This window comes from Juglans regia, chromosome 1 (genome assembly GCF_001411555.2).
Source record: "Juglans regia cultivar Chandler chromosome 1, Walnut 2.0, whole genome shotgun sequence".
Taxonomy (NCBI): Eukaryota; Viridiplantae; Streptophyta; class Magnoliopsida; order Fagales; family Juglandaceae; genus Juglans; species Juglans regia.
This window is the reverse complement of record NC_049901.1, coordinates 23,060,712-23,081,303: the sequence shown is the minus strand read 5'-3', so window position 1 is coordinate 23,081,303 and position 20,592 is coordinate 23,060,712. Positions and strand designations below refer to the sequence as shown.

Here is a 20,592-nt window from a genome sequence, read left to right as displayed (position 1 = left end):
TAATTCTTATAAAAATATAACCTAATAACTTTGGGCTTAATTTGCAAAATTACCACTTTTTAAAAATTACAAATTAGCCCTTAAACTTAAGAAAATTGTAAACGGACCCCAAAACCCACTAAAATTTACATACCTCATATAAAATTTCATCCTAAATCCAAATATGGGCTTAGAATTTTCAAAAACTAAATCCTACTATAAGAAGCCCACTAGGCCGATTCATACATAGGCCAAAAACCGTGTTTTTACTTTCTACTTGTCCATTTAACACACTAACATGCTTAACCAAAAATAAAAACTCTCAAATATCACGTCTTTAGTTCTAAAATCATGTCAAGACAAATCACACATTTTACAAAAGCTTAAAATGATCACTTCAAAGAATAACATAAAACATCAAGATTAGGTTAAACCGAACCTAATCTGGATGGTCTTGGTCTAATACTTTCATTTCAACTCCAAGGACTCCAAAAGTCCACAAGTTTCACTTCTAACATGTTCATCATTCAAACCTAGTTGATAGCATACTTGACTAACAACAAAAATCACAAAACACAACAAATGAAACTCGGTTTGCAAGGAAATCATAGAAACCGAAACTTGCATGGTTTTGACTTGAATTACATAGACTAAAACCTTGATTTACATGCAATAAATCTTGAAACAATACATCCATAAACCTCACATTCAAGTTCTAACTTGGTCAAAACATTAAATCCAACATACCCTAGCAAATAATCCATCAAAACAAACACCAAACCCGAGAGCCTTACAAATCCAAGAAAGCCCTAAGTCACAAAACTTTTAAAAAAATCATACTTAATCCATAGATCAAGCTTTAATGACAATATTTTCAAAAATCAAAACTATAGATTCAATATCCCAAGGCTAAAATGACAAACTACACCAAACAAAAACTCATTTGGAGGATCCGATTTCTAGCACTTGATAGATCATGCAAGAGCATTTTATAAAAGCCTAACATGCTATAAATAAAACCATAACTTACAAAAAAATCATGTGAACACTTCATAGACCGAGATTCACAAACTTTTTCATCAAAACAACATAAAACTTCCAAGATTCAACAACAAACATCCAAACCGAACCCTTTCATCTTCAACACCAACATTCATCCATAAATCTTCCGTGAAAATTCAACCAATACTCTCCCATGTAATCAAGACTCAAAACTTAAAAAAATAGAAGAGATTTAAGCCAAGGGAAGGAACTTACAAAAGTTGGAAGTCAAGAACATAAAGCTACAGAAACCTCTCTAGGAAAAGTGATGAAACATAAACCAAGTGTGGGAGGAAATGAGAGGTGGTGTAAGGGGTGTATAGGGGCTAACTTGGTGGTTGAAGTTATGCACATGAAGTGAGGTTAACTTGTGAAAAAGAGAAAATAAACTAATGGAATTGAGCTGAATTTGCTGCTGCTGAGTGGGTGACTTTGAGGGTGTAAGTGGTTACCTGTTTGACCTTTCTTTAAAACATTATTTGGGGATGAAAATGAGGTAAGAACTCAATCATGGTATGAAATTTTAAGTAAAGGCAGGCTTGTAGGAGAAGCTTAGGGTAGCAAGGGGTTTCAGTTGAACTAATGTGAGGCTAACCTAATGGCAATCCATTTGAGGTTTCGGTTAAGGTTTAGTTCAAATCTAATTTTTATTGTCCAAATGCAAGTACCAAGGTGTAAGGGAGTGGATGAGGGTGTAAAATAGTGTATTTGAGTGGTTCATTGCTTGTGGAAGTGGCTTAAATCAAGTGGGAATCACATTACCAAAACTGTCCACAAGTTTAGGGTTCGGAGGTTTTGGTTACCCTAACCATTTGGGGTTTCGGTTTGCACCTCTAGGTTTAGGGTTTCATTAGGGTTAAAACCCTCTTTTTGATTGGCCAAAAAGTGATTGAGTGGATAGAATAGAGAATTGTGTAAGAAGCCTATTCATTTGGTTTTCACTCCATCACTTACACACTTGTACTACTCTTGATAAGTGTCCATTGGATTGTGCCTTATGTCCCAAAAAGTTTTTCGGGTGGTTCTAGGCTGATTTGGACATCCTAAATGTAGATTTGAGATGACACATGGGCATCCTTAATCAATCGCTCGATTCATGAAATCCTTTTTGGTTTTCATGACGTTTCTAAGGTCTAAAGAAACTCTTTCCACCGAAGTTTTTTCGGGTCGTTACATCTGAGTGCACATACAAAAATATAATTAACTATCATGACAAAAGAAGAAAGATACTCACAAAGCTACTGATCGTCGCTGGCTATAGAATCACTGGGTGATGTGGGTGGAGGTAAGTCAGAATCCACTATAGTGATATCTTAAAGTAGATAGTACAGTGCATCTTTGTCTAAATCATAGTACATGTTAGCAAAATGCATAGGCTCAACCTCCTACTGAACATCATCGCTACTAGGCACATGCCCTTGCATGAGAAGGCATCCTCGGTGCGTCGACGACATCAATGACCTAGATGTCTTAGGTGTAGGAACAGAGGTGCACTCCTCGGAAGGCTCGACTCTGCCTCATCGTGTGGCCTCATCAAATGAAAACTATCTGATGCAATGCAATCCTCGTACAAAAACAGTGAATACAAAGTTGGCTAGGCCATGTTCACTGAGAAAACATAAGTTACACTACAATCCAAACAGATGAGGGTACTTAGTTTTCATATCAACTTCTTTCTTCCAAGTCGCTTCCTGAACATTGAGTTTAATTTGAGCTTAACCTCATAAAAATAGGACTTAATAACTTTGAGCTTAATTTGCAAAATTACCCCATAACTCTTAAAAAATTACAAATTAGCCCCTAAACTTATGGAAATTACAAATGAGCCCTAAAATTTATCAAAATTTATATACCTTATGAAAATTTCATTATAAGTCCATCTATGGAATTAGAATTTACAAAAACTCAAATCTACTACGAGAATTTCACTTGGTCAAACCTATCATAGGCTAGAAATCACACTTGCTTGCATTTAACTATTTTTCACACCATCATGCCTAGACCTGAGTTTAACAATTCATAAATATCAAATCCCTAATTCTAATATTATGCCTAGATAGCAAAACATGAATTTTCAAGACCATACACTTGACATATCAAATAATTAACATAAAACATCAAGATTAGGTCAACTGAACCTAATCTTGGTGTCTTTGGCCTTTTGCTTGTATTTTGAGACCAAGAATTTCAAAAGTCCACAAATCCTAACCTCTAACATGTTAATCCTCAATCCTAGTTGATAACATGTATGACTAACAACAAAAATCAATTTGCTCAACATGTAAAAATCGGTTTGCACTAAAATCTTTGAACCCGAACCTTATTCATGCTTGGCCTTGAACAAAATAACTAAATCCTTAATTTACATGCATATATTCTTGAAATAACACATTCATATACCTCACATTCAAGTCCTAACTTGATCTAAGCACCATATTTAACATATTATAGCAAATAATAATACCAAAGAAACCAAATAGTCAATATCCTATAAACTTTGCATAAAAACATACGTCTATGCATGTTTATCAAATCCAACAAAGACTTTAGTCATAAATTTTTAAATATCTAAATTAAACCATAAAGCAAAGCTTTAATAATAAGGGATTATAAAATCAAAACCATGGATTTAAGTTTCTAAAGCTAGAATGAAAAACTAAACCAAACAATCTCATGCTTGAAGGGTTTCTGTTCTAACACTTAGGATCATGCAAATTTATTTTATTAAAACCTCATATGCTATAAATCCAACCAAGAACTTAAATAAAAATCAAAGCAATACACCATAACACTAAACTTTTCAGGATAATCCAACAAAACAAACAAACTCTCAAGGCTTTATGAACATACTCCAAACTGAACACCTTATCACCAATTTCCCATCATCTAACCTTCAAACTTCAATTAATAATAACTAACTCTCTTCCAATAAGTCCAAGACTCAAAGCATAATCAAAATGAAAGAGATTTGAGTTAGGAAAGAAACTTACAAAGCTGGAAATCCAAAGAAGCAAAGAACTTAAACTATTCTCTCCAAAGCTCTGTCTCTCAGTTTGCTCTCTAGAAGGAGATAAAAAATTGCAAGTTTGAGGAAGAAATGAGGGTGGCATAGGGCTATAGGGAGGGCAGACTTGGAATGGGTGGAATGCATGACAATGATGTGAAGGTTGCTTCTAAGATGAATGAAACAATTGGCTGGAATGGAGAGCCTGAAATGCTTGATCGAATGGTGAGCTTGGGCGTTGAGAGATCGAGTGTTTTACTTTCCATAAAGTACACTATTTGGGGCTGAATCAAGGGTACAAGGTCAATCTGGTCTGGCCATGGAGTGTTCATTCAATGGGGGAAAGCTTGTGTGAAAAGTTAAGGGAAAAAGGAAGGGTTTTGCTAGAACTAAATTTAGCAATCCGGTTGGCACCATTTAGGGTATAGATAAGGTTTCACTTAGGGTTTCAAGTCCACTTGCAGTTTTTTTGGTCAAATGAGTATACCATGGAGTAAGGGAGTGGATGAGGGTGTAAGAGATAGTACATGAGAAGATAGTTGGGTGTAAGAGATAGTACACGAGAAGATGGTTGCTTATGGAACTGGTTTAAACCAAGAGGGAAACACAATAGTCAAAACTTTGGGAGTTTAGGGTTTCAGTTACCTCAAGGATTTGGGTTTCAACTCCCACACAAAAATTTGGGATTTTATTAGGGTTGAAACCTTCTTTGTTGGCTGGTCAAGGTTGTACTTGAGTAGTTAAAATTGTGTCATTGTGTAAGAAGGCATGTTGGTTGCTTGGTTTTCACTCTATCTACCTTACACATTGGTATTTCTCTTGAAAAGTGTAAAGTGGGCTCTAAATAGAGGGTTGTGATGGCACCATGTGTCCAATGAGATCTCCTAGTGATCCTTGGTTGATTTGAGCATCCTACATGGCAATGTGACATCTGTTTGGTCTAGGTACCACGTATGCTCTCTGGTTGGCCTATTTTCACCCAAAAGACTCAAAACTTTTTATTGCACCATAAAATCCTAAAAGTTCATACGATTCTTATAGTGCAATTCGTTTCACCAAATATGCTCTTAAGAGCCTCAAATAAATAAAAAAGTTGGTTTGTCCCTATAGCAGATCATAAATTGACTATGCTAACAGACTAAAACCTAATCGATCATTCAATTCATGAAATCTTCTTAGATTTTCATAGCATTCCTAATGTTAATAGAAATTATTTTCATCGAATTTCGTTTAGGTCATTACACCATGCCTTGTAAAAAGCCTTTTACAACTGAATCGTGTTGATAAACCATGTCAATTCGAGCATTTCATGCCACATATTTCTTTGTGTGACATGATAAGAATTTGGACTTACAATTCTAATGCAAATTGGTGTAGGACGCAAGAAAATGTTTACATACTAATGGAGCATGCAAATTGAGACTTGATGTCACAAACACCAGCTGGTGATGTAGAAACATAATTTACCTCATTATACTCTCTCATTTAGCTTTCATCTCATATGTACAATGTGATACTTTTATCACTTTTAGATCTCATATGTATAATGTTGCCTCATCAAATACTAAAATTTAATTAATTTGAATTTTACATAATCATCCTCAAATTAAAATATGATTATATAAAAGTTGTAATTATATCAATAGTTAGAGGCTTTAACCGGACTCCGTCTTCCTCTCTCTTATTTTTTTCGTTTGTTTCCAATTTGATTGGGCTGTGCAGCCCAAACGAGATAAAGACTCGGGTGATAAACCGACCCGACCCAACAAATAGGGTTTTTGCTACGTCCTTTCGTTAGAAGATCTTCGGGGTTTTACTATTTCTGCCTGCAAAGTTCAAACACTAAAGCTCAGGCATTCTGCTCCATTCCACGCCCCCCTCCCGGCGTGGCCCCCAACTCCCTCTCTCTCTCTCGGAGACACAATGAAGGTCAAAGTAATCTCACGCTCCACGGACGAATTCACTCGAGAACGAAGCAAAGACCTCCAGGTTACACCACTCAAACACACGTCTCTCTGTTTCTTCTGTCCCTATTTTTGTTTTCATTATATGAACAAGTAATTTGCTCTTCAGTTTCTATCTCCGTAAAATTTGTCATTTTTTGTATTGGTTGTGATCAGAGAGTGTTCCGGAACTATGACCCGAACCTTCGGCCCCAAGAAAAGGCGGTGGAGTACGTGCGAGCTCTTAACGCTGCAAAATTAGACAAGGTGATTTGGAATGCCAATACTTCTTTTTTGGTTTTTGTCGAGTATAGGGCATTTGGATGATTAATTCGGTTGCTTTGTTATCGTATATGCGCCAGTTAACGCTATTATATTGGTTTTTGGTTGAAAATCTGGACATTTGTATTCGAGTTGGGTGGAGGCAATGGAGAAGATAAAATAGTTTGGGGCTTATTTAGGAAGGAGTGTGCACTGCAAAGTCTTTCCACAATGTTCTAGGTACTCATGATAGAGCCCCTTTCCCTTGAAAACTTATTTGGAGGCGTAAATCCCTAGAGGGAACTTCATTTAGGCAGCAGTTTTGGAAAAATTCTTACCTTGGACAAAGAAAGAAACTGGGAATTTTAGTGATCAACCGGTATTGCATAGGCAAGAAGAATGAGAAACTAGGGATCACCTTCAACTGCATTGCGAGGTTGCTAGTGTTTTATGGAATGTGATTTTTGAACCGTTTGGGATCGATGGGTGATGATTCCCCCAGTTGATGGATCTCCTATCATGTTGGAAAGGACAGTTTAGTATACATCAGTGTGCAGAATTGTGGAGGATGACGCGACATGTATGTTGTGGCGAGTAAATGCTACTATGTCTCCTAATTAATACCACTCACTTTGCCCACTTGGCTTATTAAAAAAATATATAGTCAAAACAAAATGACGTTTGAAAACACAAAAAGAGGAAGACTAAAAGCCTAGATTCCCTCTACCCTTTTATGTTTGTGTTTTTAATTTTTTTAATAAGCCATGTCCCACATCAAGGGGGCAAAGTGAGTAATATAAAGTAGGGGGCAGAGTAGCATTTACTCATATTGTGGTATATTTGGAGGGAAAGAAATGAGCGTGGTTTCAAAGATTACAAAAATTCGATGTTAAAGCTCCAGTCTTCCTTTCTTGAAATCCGGAATTCCCTGTACTGGGGCTCTTGCCTATTCTTATGATCAATAATATTCTGTTTACTGATAAAAAAATAAACTACTGTCATAGTGGTCCAATATGGTATAGAATTTTCTATTTCTATCTTTCACTAATTTATAGCACTTTTTACTTTTATCAGTTCATTGCATCTCTTGCAAACTTCATGTGTATTGGTTTAGCGCCCTTTTTCATATTAATGAACTCATCTTCTGAGAAAACATTAATTTTTTTCTTTTCTAGACAAGGATATGGATTTTGTGTTTAATAGGTAAGTTTTTTTTTCCCTGATTAATGTGCTTTTGATTTCTGGGAGTATTTTTAGATTTTTGCAAGGCCGTTTATTGGAGCAATGGACGGGCATATAGATGCAATTTCATGTATGGCAAAGAACCCGAATAATTTGAAAGGAATATTTTCTGGCTCAATGGATGGAGGTACTTAACTTTATTTATTTATTTTTTTTATAAGTAAACAAATTATATTACTCCAAGAATAGGCCTAGCCCAGTATATACAATCTTAACTTCTTTTGTTGTTAAGCCAATAATTGTTGGCCTGGTAATGCTAGATAACTTTGGTTTTGCTCTTTGATTGGTTTACGCTGTAATTCTCTAATTTTAAGTTAGCCCGCCCACAACATGTGCTCTGTTATCTGATTAGCATGTGTGTGTGTGTGTGTGTGAGAGAGAGTTATGGGATTGTGCAGAAACCACTGGACTAATTTGACCGGAAAAATTTTGTTAGGAGGAACTTGAAATTTGGGTTTAGGGTTGCTGTTTCCTTTGTCCCCTCCCCCAAAAAAAAAAAAAAACTTTGTGCCCGATCAATATAATGGAAACCAATTTAAATCTTAAAAGTATATTGATCATACCAACTAAAGATATTTTGATTTGAGTCTGTTCGGATCAACATTTTTATGATCGATAAACTAAAAGTCTATTCAGATAAACGGACATATAGTTGGTATGAAAAATAGATTTAACCTTTAAATTAGTTTCAATTCTAGAATTCTTCCTTAATTTTTAGGGATTGCTACGAGTTTTGACTATATTTTTGAGTTTGCAGTTGTATACTTTTGGTGTTATAATCAAATTCTTATTTTGCCCAGAGAAATACTGACTTCTTTTTACAAGGTGGCATAAGTTTGTTTAATTTGCTCTGAAGTGCTTAAATTGGTGTGTTCTAGTCATGGGGCATAAAACAAACTCCAAACATGTTGCCTAATTAATAGTCAGTGAGTCCTGTTTGGTGGCATGAATTGGTTCCTAATATCATGATGCTGTTATCTACTTTGTTTATTGACGCATTGCCCACTATAGTCATGTAACTCCTGGGTCATACTTTAAATTTCTTTAAAGTTTCTAAATTATTTCTGTTTTGAATGTTTTGTAGATATTCGCCTATGGGATATTGCTTCCAGGTATCTCATTAAGCCGCAACTAGAATTTCGAGCCATGTCTTTCCTGCTACTTTTCTTAATTATTCTAGAGTTTTTTGGATGAAAACTGGTAAATTGTATTTATTACGTAATGCTTATGTTGATATTTTGAAAAGAGAAACACAAACCTATTTGTCTTCAGTTCTTTAACCATATTGATGAATCACTCTTTTTCCTTTTTTTGTCTGGCCCGAGTTAACATTGTGTTGCTTGTATTTAAATTGGTCTGGAAAGTTTTGTCTGTATTCTGGTAAAGTCTTCTTTATTGGTCCCTTGTCTAAACCTCTTCTGTAATCTAAGAGAACACCTCGTCTTTTTTATGGGCGCATCTAATCTCCACAATAATTGAAGTGCAGGAACGAGAAAAGCCAAATTTGTCATATATATTTTCTAAATATATAAGAGAAATTGGGTAGGGTTGGGTCAGGCTCAGAACATATAGCCATTAGTTGTGCATCTGATCATGGAAAAACTAGATCTCACAATGGTTAAATTTCTTATATTTCTGCATGCATGTTACATTGATTGATGTCAAGTTGTATTGGACCACATGGTCCATTATGCATCTTCCTTTTCTTATTTAATAGACTTTTGGTTGTGTGTTCCTTTTGATGCATAAAGACGTGCAATTGACTATAAAATTTGAAATCTGAATTAAAGGCGAACAGTTTCTCAATTTCTTGGTCACCAAGGTGCAGTACGAGGTCTGACAGCATCTACAGATGGACGTGTTCTTGTATCATGTGGCACTGATTGCACGTAAGGCAAAATTAGCTGGATGTAACTTTTTCTTTGAAGATGGAGTTTTGGGTGACTGTTCATGCATGTAATGTCTATCTTGGTGAATTTGTTCGATGTTCAGTGTCAGGCTTTGGAATGTACCCGTTGCCACTCTTAAGGAGTCATATGAATCTTCTGATAACTCTGTCAAGGTGGTAATATCTAGATTTGGTTTGGTGTTTTTGAATAGTGTGCTTCTGACCATATTTCTAACCTCCTGAAAAAATTACGTCTGATTTTTTTTTCAGCCACTGGAAGTTTATGTTTGGAAGAATGCATTTTGGTAAGGTTTCCAGTGACTTATCAGGGATATGCCATGACTTTTCACATCATTATAGTGTGATATTTTTCTCTCTTTTCTTTTCCTTTTCGTTTCTATTTTCTCACCAAGGTCTACTTTGTAATTCTCAGGGCTGTTGATCACCAATGGGATGGGGTTTACTTTGCCACAGCTGGTGCTCAAGTGGATATATGGAACCACAATAGGTTTAGCTCTCAACTTGTTTTGAAGACTGAGAAATCAGTCAACAAAATATAGTTTGCTTCATTCTCTATTTCTTTGGGTGGTCTCTCATATTTGTGATGCTGGTCTTCTATATCACGATTCTCTTCTTCTTTTTCTCCTAATGTTTAGGCGTATATATGGTTTAGGCATATCTATGGTATAGCCTGTGTATTGGATGTCACCACCTTTTAGATTAATAAAAATTTGAAATTGTTTGTATATATGCATATAATGAAATGGGATATTATGACAATGTGCCTCTCATATTTAGGTCTCAGCCTGTAAGGAGTTTTGAATGGGGAACTGACACTGTGATATCTGTTCGATTCAATCCTGGAGAACCAAATCTCTTGGCAACATCAGCTAGGTATGAATGTCGACTTCTAAATTAATAACAATTCGTGCTTGGTAATATGGATGTAATGTGTAAATCTTAATCTGTATATCACAGTTTATATTTTGTTCAAAGGAAGTCAAATGAAATTTACTGTTTAGTCCTTACAAGTTTGTGAACTACAAATAAAAGAAGTTAAAGAATGAACCAAAATTCTATTTTTCTGCCTCTAAAACTCCTTGCTTCTCCCAAAAGATGTTTTACATTAGGCTTCTTCATATGGAAACTAAGTTGACAAGGACGTTGGGAAATAGTCCTGGGGCTTTTCCATTATTAAATGGTAGTATATGAAACATATGGTAAAGAAAGCTTTAAAAATGAAAGATAATTCTGTTTCTATTAAGGAGTTTTAAGGTACCTAAGGACCTGTCTATTCCATGCTTTGTGATCTGTGATCTTGTAGGCAGTATGTGCTGGCTAGGGATCCTATGATGGTTTGGAGTAGGGCTGTAGGGGTGCCACTTAGGTCTGGGTAATCTGTGAATCAACCCAACCTGACCATTTGGGGTTTATGTGGGTTTGGATTAAAATGTTTTATGCATTCATGGAATTGTTTATGACAAAACTTGCTTGGTCCGGCCTGATCTCACATTTAGGTGACAGGTATGGTAGCCTGACCTCCAGTATGAGTGCATATATAACATATCAAAATTATTAATCAGTTTCTGCGTTAACATGTGACATAAGGTTACTTTTGATAAGTAGTTCAAATTTAATCAAGATTGCCCCTTGGCTCTACCATCAAACAGTGCTCCGATCTGACTAAGAAAAATCCTTGCAACACTAGATAATTGCCTAAGAAGCTGCCTTGGCTCAACCCACCCAACTTGGTTCTTTATGGTATTTCATGTAGTTGTATAACCTGAGACTGGTCTTGAACTGAACCAAAGTGATTCAGTTTGGTGTGACTTTTTTTATTACCCCTTCTCTCCGATTTTGGGTTGAGATCAGTTATTTTCAAGTAACTTCTATGGGTGTATGTTGCTCGTGTGTTTTTTTTTTACTTTAAAGTAGATCTTGAAATAAGTTCCACTTCATATTTAGTGGTGGAAACTGTAAACTATGTGATTTATGTATCCTTGAGCAATTTATGTACTTTATAATTCATTTGTTCCTTTGTCTGAAAGAAAATTATTTTGTGCATCAAATATGTAATTCGTTTGTATAATTCCTTTTTTTTTCCTCTAATAATAGTGATCGCAGCATAACACTCTATGATTTGCGCATGTCATCCCCAACGAGGAAATTAATTATGCAGGTATTGTTATACATAACAAAAGTATGTCAGTATTGTTGGCACATTACCATGTTTTGATTTACATCACATAGCTACAGTTCCTGGACTTCTCTGTTTCTGTGATTTTGTTCTTGAACTTCTATGATATTGCTGTGAATTATTATGTATTTTGGACTTGGGATGTCAGCATTGCCCATGTGGAACGGGGTTATCGATTTATTCTCTTTACTTTGTTTTCTATTTTTATTTTGCTGAAGCAAGATTGGGATGGGTGGAGGAGGGCACGCTTTCAAAATATCACTTGATAAAACTCTTAACATTTGGAGTTTATGTCTAAGTCTATCATCGGTTGAAGAGATTCTTATTAAGCTTTAAAAAGCGGGACCAATTTAAGTTTCTGCATTGTACATTGTCCTCATTTTTGCATTTCTTATGTGAATGTGAAAAAGGTAACATGAGATTGTTTTTGTACAATGATAATAAACTTGAGGTATAAAGGTGAAATCATGTTGGAAAGCTATGCAGTTTAGGTGAAAAATCCGACTGTATAGTTAGAGGTATTCTGAAGGTGGTTCCTTTCCCTAAAACAATAGGGAGGGGAGGGGATTGGATTGGATGACAATAAGTTTCTACACCAGTTTGAGAAAATGAAGAGACCGTTCATCTTGGATAAGTATAATAATTTATTTCTTTGGAAGTTTCTATGCAAATGATTTATCACTAAAAAAAAACCATGTAGACAGCCACAAATTGAAGAACCAGTAATGACTTAGGGTCCGTTTGGCAACACAATTGTTCTCAAGTATTCTCAGATATTCTACCCACCCGTGGGTAGCTCAAGTATTCTCAGCTTGTCAAAGAGCACAAGCTACTTCAAAATGTAGTAACAATGTGATCCATTGTTTCTACATCCCTTTTACACATGTTAGACCAATTTATAATTGTAATAGTCACTTCCTTAAATTATCCAGGGTGAGGATATTTCCTAAAGCCACCTCTCAAGCAAAGCCTGCCACCCTAAATGGACCTCTACTTCTCCAAATGTTTTTTCATGGAAAAGACAACCGTTCATGTGAATACGATATCCGGTAAAATTATTTCACATCAAACACCCCATTGGATTGGGGCCAAAACTTCTTGTTCTCTCTCCCATCCCACCCGGATTGAGTACAGCCTAACAAAGAAAGAAGCCTAGAGCTCCATCTCCCAATTTTGTGTGCACTGCTCTAACAAAATCCACTTCCCAGTGTTTAGAACCATTTGAATTATGCAAATTTTCAGCCACCGAAGCATTTTTTAACTTTGCAGTGATGAGCAGGACCAAGAAGGCTCTCTTCAAATGGTTGGTCTCCATACCATGCATTGTGCCAGATCTTTATTTTGGTGCCATCTCCCACTTCATATCTAACGCCTTTTAGAAGTCAAATCTAACAAGTCTAGAGAACCTCTACCCAACCCCAAATGATGTTTTTCCACAATTCATATCCCAGAGTCTCATTAACCTCATGAGAACTCCAATCACCCCCTGACCTACCATTTTTCATGTCTACCATCATCCCCCACAAGCTTTCTCGTTCGTTGGCATAATGTCATAATCATTTTCCCTCTCAAAGGAGATCAATTTTCAAATTCACTAGCCCTTTACATTATTGGGAGAAAACTTTGGACCAGCTCACAAGGTGAGATTTCAGCTCCCATTCCACACCTCCCCCCCATAAGAAATCATGATGTGATCTTTCTATTTGGATTTTTTTTACTAGAGAGAAGGGAGGGAGGGAGGGAGGGAGGGGTGGGTTAAGAGGATGTCTATCCTGAATTTGGATTTTTCTTTTAGTAGGAGCATATTGGGTTTTCCTGATTTGCCCATGGCGGATGGGACTTTTTGTGAGTTTTGTTGTAGGAAATTATACTGCTTTAATTCCGTCATAATCAGATTGTAATACTCTATTTAATATGAACCTTTGGATTTTTGCTTCTTGGTGAATCTAGTAGTGTAGAGAATGTACTCTAAGGCTAGGTTTTACAAAAGTGAGAAGCTTCAAACATTTTATAGGGGTTTGATGAGAGGGTTTTGAAGAGTAGTACCAGCAGAATTTGGTTCTGGTTCCTAGGGAACTAAATTGGCTCACTTGTTCTATAAATTATGATTCGGAAAGCGATAGTTCTGTGGAAAAAGTAAAGGGAGCGATTCCTTTGTTTTTGTATGAAGCCTAAAAAGTACTATATTGTAATTGGAATATCATAGGGTTAACAGATGTGATTTGTCTTCAAGAAATTAAAACTGGGTATATGCCTGGGAATCTTGTGCATAGTTTATGGGGATGCAATCTCGTGGATTGGTGGCGTTGACTCAAAGGGGGCATCTGTAGGGATCCTGTGTATGTGGGATAGAAGGATTGTAAAAGTGTGATTCTTACATGGAGAATGTCGCAACCTATTCTTTTGAAACATCAATTTCAATGGGCATTTGCAGGTGAGTATGGTCTGATTTTGAGACAGTTTTTATGGGATGAGTTGGTTGGTGGAACTTGCAATTGTGCATTGGGGGAGACTTTAATATAACAAGTTTTTTCCTAGTGACCGATCAGGTGAAGGTTGTATTTGTCTAGTTATGGGGATTTTTCAGAACTCATTTTTTATCACAATTTGATTGATCTTCCGCTTGTCAGTAATTTTACATGGTCGGAAAATTATAAAAAAATTACATGGTCAAATAATCACAAACATGTTTCTTGGTCCATGATTGACGAATTCCTTATTTCTACTGATTGGGAGGTCAAATACAGGGATGACAATTCGTGTTTGCGGGTCATGTTTGTGTTGTGCCAAGTTATGAGTATTAGATTATATGGGTGAACTCGAACATGACCCTTTTAATTAAACAGGCTAGACTCTAAAATGGGTGGATCAAAAGTCTGGTCTAAAAATGGGCGGAATGATAGATAACAGTCCAGTCCGGTCTCGGGGTGGAAAATGGGTGGATCAAAAGTTTCGGTCCGGTCTAAAAATACTCCTTGGGACCAACTGGACTGGACCGATTACACCCTTACATATAAATAATAGGTGACATGACACAACCCGCATAACCCACTTGATAATTAATTTTTATTGGGTTAACTTGAATACAACCCATTTTACCTATTTCATATAAATAGGTTGAGCTAACCCGATTTATTTTAACCCAATTAATATAATATCATATATAAGACATGATAACTATATAAATCATTCACAATTACAATTGAATTCATGATTAAAAAAAAAAATTATGATCAATATTCAAACCAATAATATATATATGAAAATTAATATTTCTATAAAATAACTGAGCAGTCAAATACTAATATTAATATTACATCCCAACAATAATAAAGGCATATAAAACTAAACACTTAGAATTTATTTGTGTTATACGGGTTTCGCGGGTTGACCCACAATTGAACCGTTTATAATTCATGTCTTATCAGGTCAACCTATTTTGACTCAAGCTCATTTATATCAAATCCAAATCTACTTATGTCGTATTGGGTTCATGGGTCGTGTCATATATTGTCACCCCTAGTCAAATACCTTTAAGTGTCTCAAAAAAGTTACCCTAGAGTTTGCTCGGACAATTTCCCCATTCTTCTTGATTGCAGAATTCTCGTAGTGGTGAAAGGCACTTGAAATTTGAAAATATGTGGATGCAGTCAGACGTTGTTGTTGTCAGGGTAAAGCAAGGCTTGTATTCATTTAAGTTTTGAAAGGTACTACAAGTTTTATTTAGCTATTTTTTGAGTTGTAGGTTGTCATCATTTTGTTAAAAGATCTTGGGCTTACTTTGGGAATTCCCTTCAAGGCCAAATTTATTTGGGATGGCATTATTGAGAAGATGGAGAGTCTATTGATTGGTTGGAAGCAGATGTATTTCTCTATGGGTGGTCAAGTCACGTTGATTAAGAGTAGTCTGTCCATCTTACCCACATATTACGTCTCTCTTTTTCCCTTACCTGTTGGCATTGCCAATTGTTTAGCAAAGCTATATAGATTTTCTTGTGGAATGGTATGGGAGAGGATTGAAGTTGCACTGGGCACATTGATCAAAGTTTTGTTTGCCAATTTTAGTCAAAGATTTGGAGGTTTGGAAGTTAATTTTGTTCAAAGGAGAGGAGAGTTTATGGCGATTCATGGTGGATGCTAAATATGGTAGCTCATGGGGCAAGTGCTGTTCTAATAAGGTGAATGGTTTGTTTGGAGCTGGTCTTTGGAAGAATATAGGAGGTAGTGGAGGAATTTTCCAGCTTTACTTGTTTCAAATGATAGATGGTTATGGGATTCATTTTGGCATGACGTGTGGTGTGAAGATTGGTCTCTTGAGGAAGCTTTTCCTGAATTATTCAGCATCTCATTCTAAGAAAGCATTCAAGGTGAATGATTAAGCAATCTTTCCTACGATTCTTGACAATGGAATGTCTCGTTTATTAGGACAGCACAAGACTGGGAGATGAACCTCTTGATTTCCTTTTCTGTTTGACTGGTTATATTCTTTCAAGATGGGAAGAGGTGGAGAGACGAGATTTGGCGGGCCTCTTCTAAGCATGAAGTCTTTGTAGTCAGATCTTTCTATAATGCAATATATCCCCATGCTAAAACTTCCTTTTATTGGAAGAATATTTAGAGGACTACGGCTCCACATGGCTCCACAAATAGTTACTTTTTTATTTAGACAGTTGTCATAGAGAAGATTCTCACTTGGGTTAATTTAAGAGGCCTGTGTTGGTGCTTGCTTGCTGTTGTATGTGCAAAAGTAGTACAAAAGTAGTGGATAATTTGTTGACCATTTTTTGCTCGACTGTGATGTAGCTAATGCTTTGTGGAATTATACATTCAGCAGACTTGGAGCAGATTGGGTATTGCCTAGAAGAGTGGAGGATCTCTTTGCATGTTAGAAAGGACAGTTTGGTCGTTATCATTGTGAAGTTTGGTAGAAATTGATTCTGTCTCGCATGATGTGGTGTAGATGGAGAGAGAGATGATTTTTGAATATTGTGAGAAATCAGTGGGAAAGTTTGAATGGTGATACTGTTTCTAGTTTTCAGGATCTTCTTCTACTTTTTTCTTTTAATGGTGGAAGTGTATTTATTGTATACTTCTTGTGTACTTGGATTTCACCACTTTTTGAGCTTGAATAGAATTTATACTTCCTTATTAAAAAAGATCATGAATAAAATCTCTTTTTGATTTCTACGGTTAGAAGAATGGTGAGACTCACCCCTATAGAAAACTTTTCTCCTTTTTTATGTTATTCTTTTTATGCAATTTGTATTTTAAGTGTCAAGTTATATTCTTTCAAAGTTAGATAAGGTGGGGAAGACAAGATGATGCATAGCATATCGAAGAGGGGAGTTTGAAGTCATATGCCATCTTTTATTCCCCCAAGACAGTATCGCTTGTCCATGGAAAGGCCGTTTGGAGGAGCAAGGTTCCTTTGAGAGCAGCTTTCTTTGTTTGGACAACAACACTTGGGAAGATCCTTACCTTGGACAACCTAAGAAAGAGGCATGTTATTGTACTCTACTAGTGTTGTACATATAAAAGGAATGCTGAATCTATGGATCATCTCTTAGTCCATTTGCGAGGTGGCTAACATGACAAGCTGTTAGTAGTCTCTAGTGCTATAAGCAGTCCTTCTGGTTTGAATACTAGCATGTTGGAAGGGGTGGTTTGAAAACCCGTTCAGTGAGATCTTATGAAAAATGATACGGGCTTGTTTGATGTGGAGCATAGGGAATGAAAGAAAAGAGATCGAAGCATCGAGTATTCAAGGACCACTGAAGATCTTAAGACCTTCTTCTGTGATGTTCCCTACTGGTGGATGTCAGCTCTCCATGTCTTTCTAGCTTTACTTTCCACAATTTTCTTGCTCTTCTCCTGCTCCAACTAAGTGTATCTGTTGTATAGCCCGCTCATGCTGAGCTCTACTTTTATCAATAAAACATTTCTTACTTTACCCCTTTTTTCAGATGACTTTTGCCCGATGTTTTATCCCCGTCTTCTGAGGCATTCTGAACTTGTTCTTTCCTTAACTCCAAAATTTATGTTATCTGCAGTTGTCTATAACCAAACTGACTGTTTGTTTTTTTGGATTACAGACAAAAACTAATTCTATTTGTTGGAACCCAATGGAGCCAATGAACTTCACAGCTGTAAGCACATGGTTTGAATCATTTTGTTGTGCAAGTGTTGTTTCAAATTATCTCTGTCTCCTTGTTGGATTTCTTGGATGTTTGACATTGCAGTCAAATTTCATTCCGATAGTGTATATATTCCACACTGCAGTCAGAGTAGGGACTTCCGAATGTAATTGGGAGAATACCTTAACATCATATTGCCAACTTGTTATGGTTGCCAGTCCATAAATATGTGTATCCCCCTATCCACATTGTGACAGTCATAATTCTTACACATGTCCCTACTTCTGGTGATACAAAGTTGAAAAAGGAACCCAACCAGTGGTTGTCTTTTTTATATATTTTCCCTCTTCAGCAAAAACATTGAAGAAGTTAGACCTTTCAGAGGGTTGTATATCATGAACTAAATTGAGAATGTACTGCAATGCTTTTAGGTCATAGACCATGATAGAATATATTAACCTCATGCTCTCTATATACAGAATATTCTTTTTCCACCTTGGAAATCACTGTTTAAAGTCTTTTGAGGATGCAGGCTAATGAGGACAGCAACTGTTATAGCTATGATGCTAGGAAACTTGATGAAGCCAGAATGGTTCACAAAGATCATGTTTCTGCAGTGTAAGATGGCTCACTTGTACTTTCGAATGCATTTTGTTCTTTATGCTTCATGGTATTTATCCTCCTCGTTGACAATCATTTTGTAAGCTATAGATGTTGACCCTTGAATTTAATTTTCTCAGGATGGATATCGATTACTCACCAACTGGTCGAGAATTTGTTACTGGATCTTATGATAGAACAGTGAGTTCGTTGCATCAAGTCATGACTGTTGTTCAATACTAAGGGATGGACACATGCATTTGCTTATTTAGAATTTGTACTATGCAGGTGAGAATATTCCAGTTTAATGGTGGCCACAGCAGGGAAATCTATCACACACAGAGGATGCAGAGGTTGTACTACATATAGTTCTTTGACCTTTGCGTTTTCCTCTTCTAATTGGTTATTTAATTTGTATTACTTTAAGCAAATTTTAAAAAAGTTCCCATTCTGTATAGGGTATTCTGTGTCAAGTTTAGCTGCGATGCAAGTTATATTATTTCCGGGAGTGATGATACCAACCTCAGGCTTTGGAAGGCTAAAGCATCAGAACAAATGGGAGTAGTAAGAATCTCTTCCTGTGTGTTCTGCGGTTCTGTTTTAAGACTATCTTGCTGGTGTCATAAAATTTGTATTTTAACATTTCCAGATTCTGTAATGCTTCTTTGTCAACTGTCTTACTATTTGACATCAATAGTGCATACACCTCATACAAAAATTGCACATGGTGAATTCAGGCCTAAAGAGTCAGAAATAGAAATGTTGTAATCAAGCCTAGTAACTTATTTTTTAGACATTAACGGTCCCATTGCCTTTTTAGCTGATTTCTGTATCGGAGATCCGGTATCATCGTTGCATCCTCGTATAGCCCTGACCATCTATCTTTTATGCTGCAGCTTCTCCCAAGGGAAAGGAAAAAGCATGACTATCACGAGGCTGTCAAGAATCGCTACAAACACCTCCCCGAGGTCAAGCGTATTTTGAGGTATGCACAGATGATACAAGCATTTTAGCTCTTTGATAGGCCTGGCTTTCTTTGAAGATGGTCTTAAGATATTTTGTGCCGACTTAATGTTAGGGGCCATGTAAGTTTTTCCATAAAAGCATTCATGAAGCATCAATGAGTGCTCCTTATTGATGGAGCAGTATCATTATCAGCTTTAGGTGTTTGAAGGAGGCTCCTTCAGATACTCGGTCATAACTAACCCACTTACATGATTTATGCACTTTGGCATGGTTGCCCATATAGAGCATTGAGATGTAGGCCCCACTAATTGCAATGCCATACTTGATCAGCACATTGCAATTGCTGGTTAATGAATATGCACCATTCCAACTTGTTTGGCACCTTAGAAAATCCTACTTTAGGAAAGGAGTGTTATTTGTTCAAAGAAAGTAAAGGAATAACTTGGAAAGGATGTTAAATTGTCTATTGGAATAACGGGCGAACAATATAGGACACAGGTTGTATGGACTGGTGCTTTACAAAGTTCTCTGGCTTATTTATTTGAAACGGCACAATGGTACGTCACGTACGTGCCAGTGCCATACGAGGTGCTCTAACTCATTTTCTGAGAAGAAGCTTTACAAATAGTTAAGTATGAGACTGAACATTTTTCTAATCCATTTTCTGTAAAGAGCTTTCCTAGGTGGATGTTTCTAAGAATGCAATACGTGGAGTTCTAGCAAATTTCAAGTGTCTAGTTGGTAGCTTGTTCCATCTCCCGTGAAGTGATGGCAAAATGAATACTTAGGAAGGAATGATCTCGCATATACTGATGTTTGATGATAATTCTGCAGGCATAGGCACTTGCCATTACCAATATACAAGGCTGCTGCACTGAGGCGCACCATGACTGAAGCTGCTAGGAAGAAAGAAGAGAGAAGAAAAGCTCACAGTGCTCCTGGAAGCATTTCAACGCGACCATTACGTAAAAGAAGAATCATCACAGAAGTTGAGTAAATATTTATGCGAAAGGTGCATTTGGGTAGCGTGCTTGCGCGTATATGGTTCTCTGGTTGGATTCTCGATCGAAAAAAGTGGGTTTGATTTCCATTGGAAGGTTTCCTCTTCAGCTCAAGACTTGGTTCCATGGGTTGCGTAAACCTTCAAATTCACTATTCTGTTGCCTACCGTGGTCCAAAGGAAGAAAGACTTTCAAGGCCTTCACATGTAACAGTTTTGTTAGATCCAGTAAAGTGATAATGTATAATGTGCAAAATTCAGTTTAATTGTCAATGGGAAGGAAAATTGCTGCTCCGTCTCATTTAGAGTTGACAGTTGAGCAGATACTAGCCATTTT

The 20,592-nt window shown here is 36.5% G+C and overlaps 1 protein-coding gene across 1 annotated transcript; it reads left to right on the top strand.

Annotated features, from left to right (window-relative positions):
- The first annotated feature begins 5,837 nt into the window (after positions 1 to 5,837).
- On the top strand, positions 5,838 to 20,584 carry LOC109001450 (DDB1- and CUL4-associated factor 13). Its single transcript, XM_018978731.2, has 17 exons — positions 5,838 to 6,013; positions 6,145 to 6,234; positions 7,486 to 7,597; positions 8,555 to 8,582; positions 9,261 to 9,359; positions 9,463 to 9,532; positions 9,629 to 9,663; positions 9,792 to 9,866; positions 10,157 to 10,252; positions 11,474 to 11,537; positions 17,648 to 17,701; positions 18,222 to 18,307; positions 18,430 to 18,490; positions 18,578 to 18,642; positions 18,748 to 18,853; positions 19,186 to 19,274; positions 20,090 to 20,584. Exons 1-17 carry the CDS (start codon positions 5,948 to 5,950, stop codon positions 20,250 to 20,252), a joined length of 1,359 nt encoding a protein of 452 aa, XP_018834276.2. The 5' UTR covers positions 5,838 to 5,947; the 3' UTR covers positions 20,253 to 20,584.
- Positions 20,585 to 20,592: the final 8 nt, after the last annotated feature.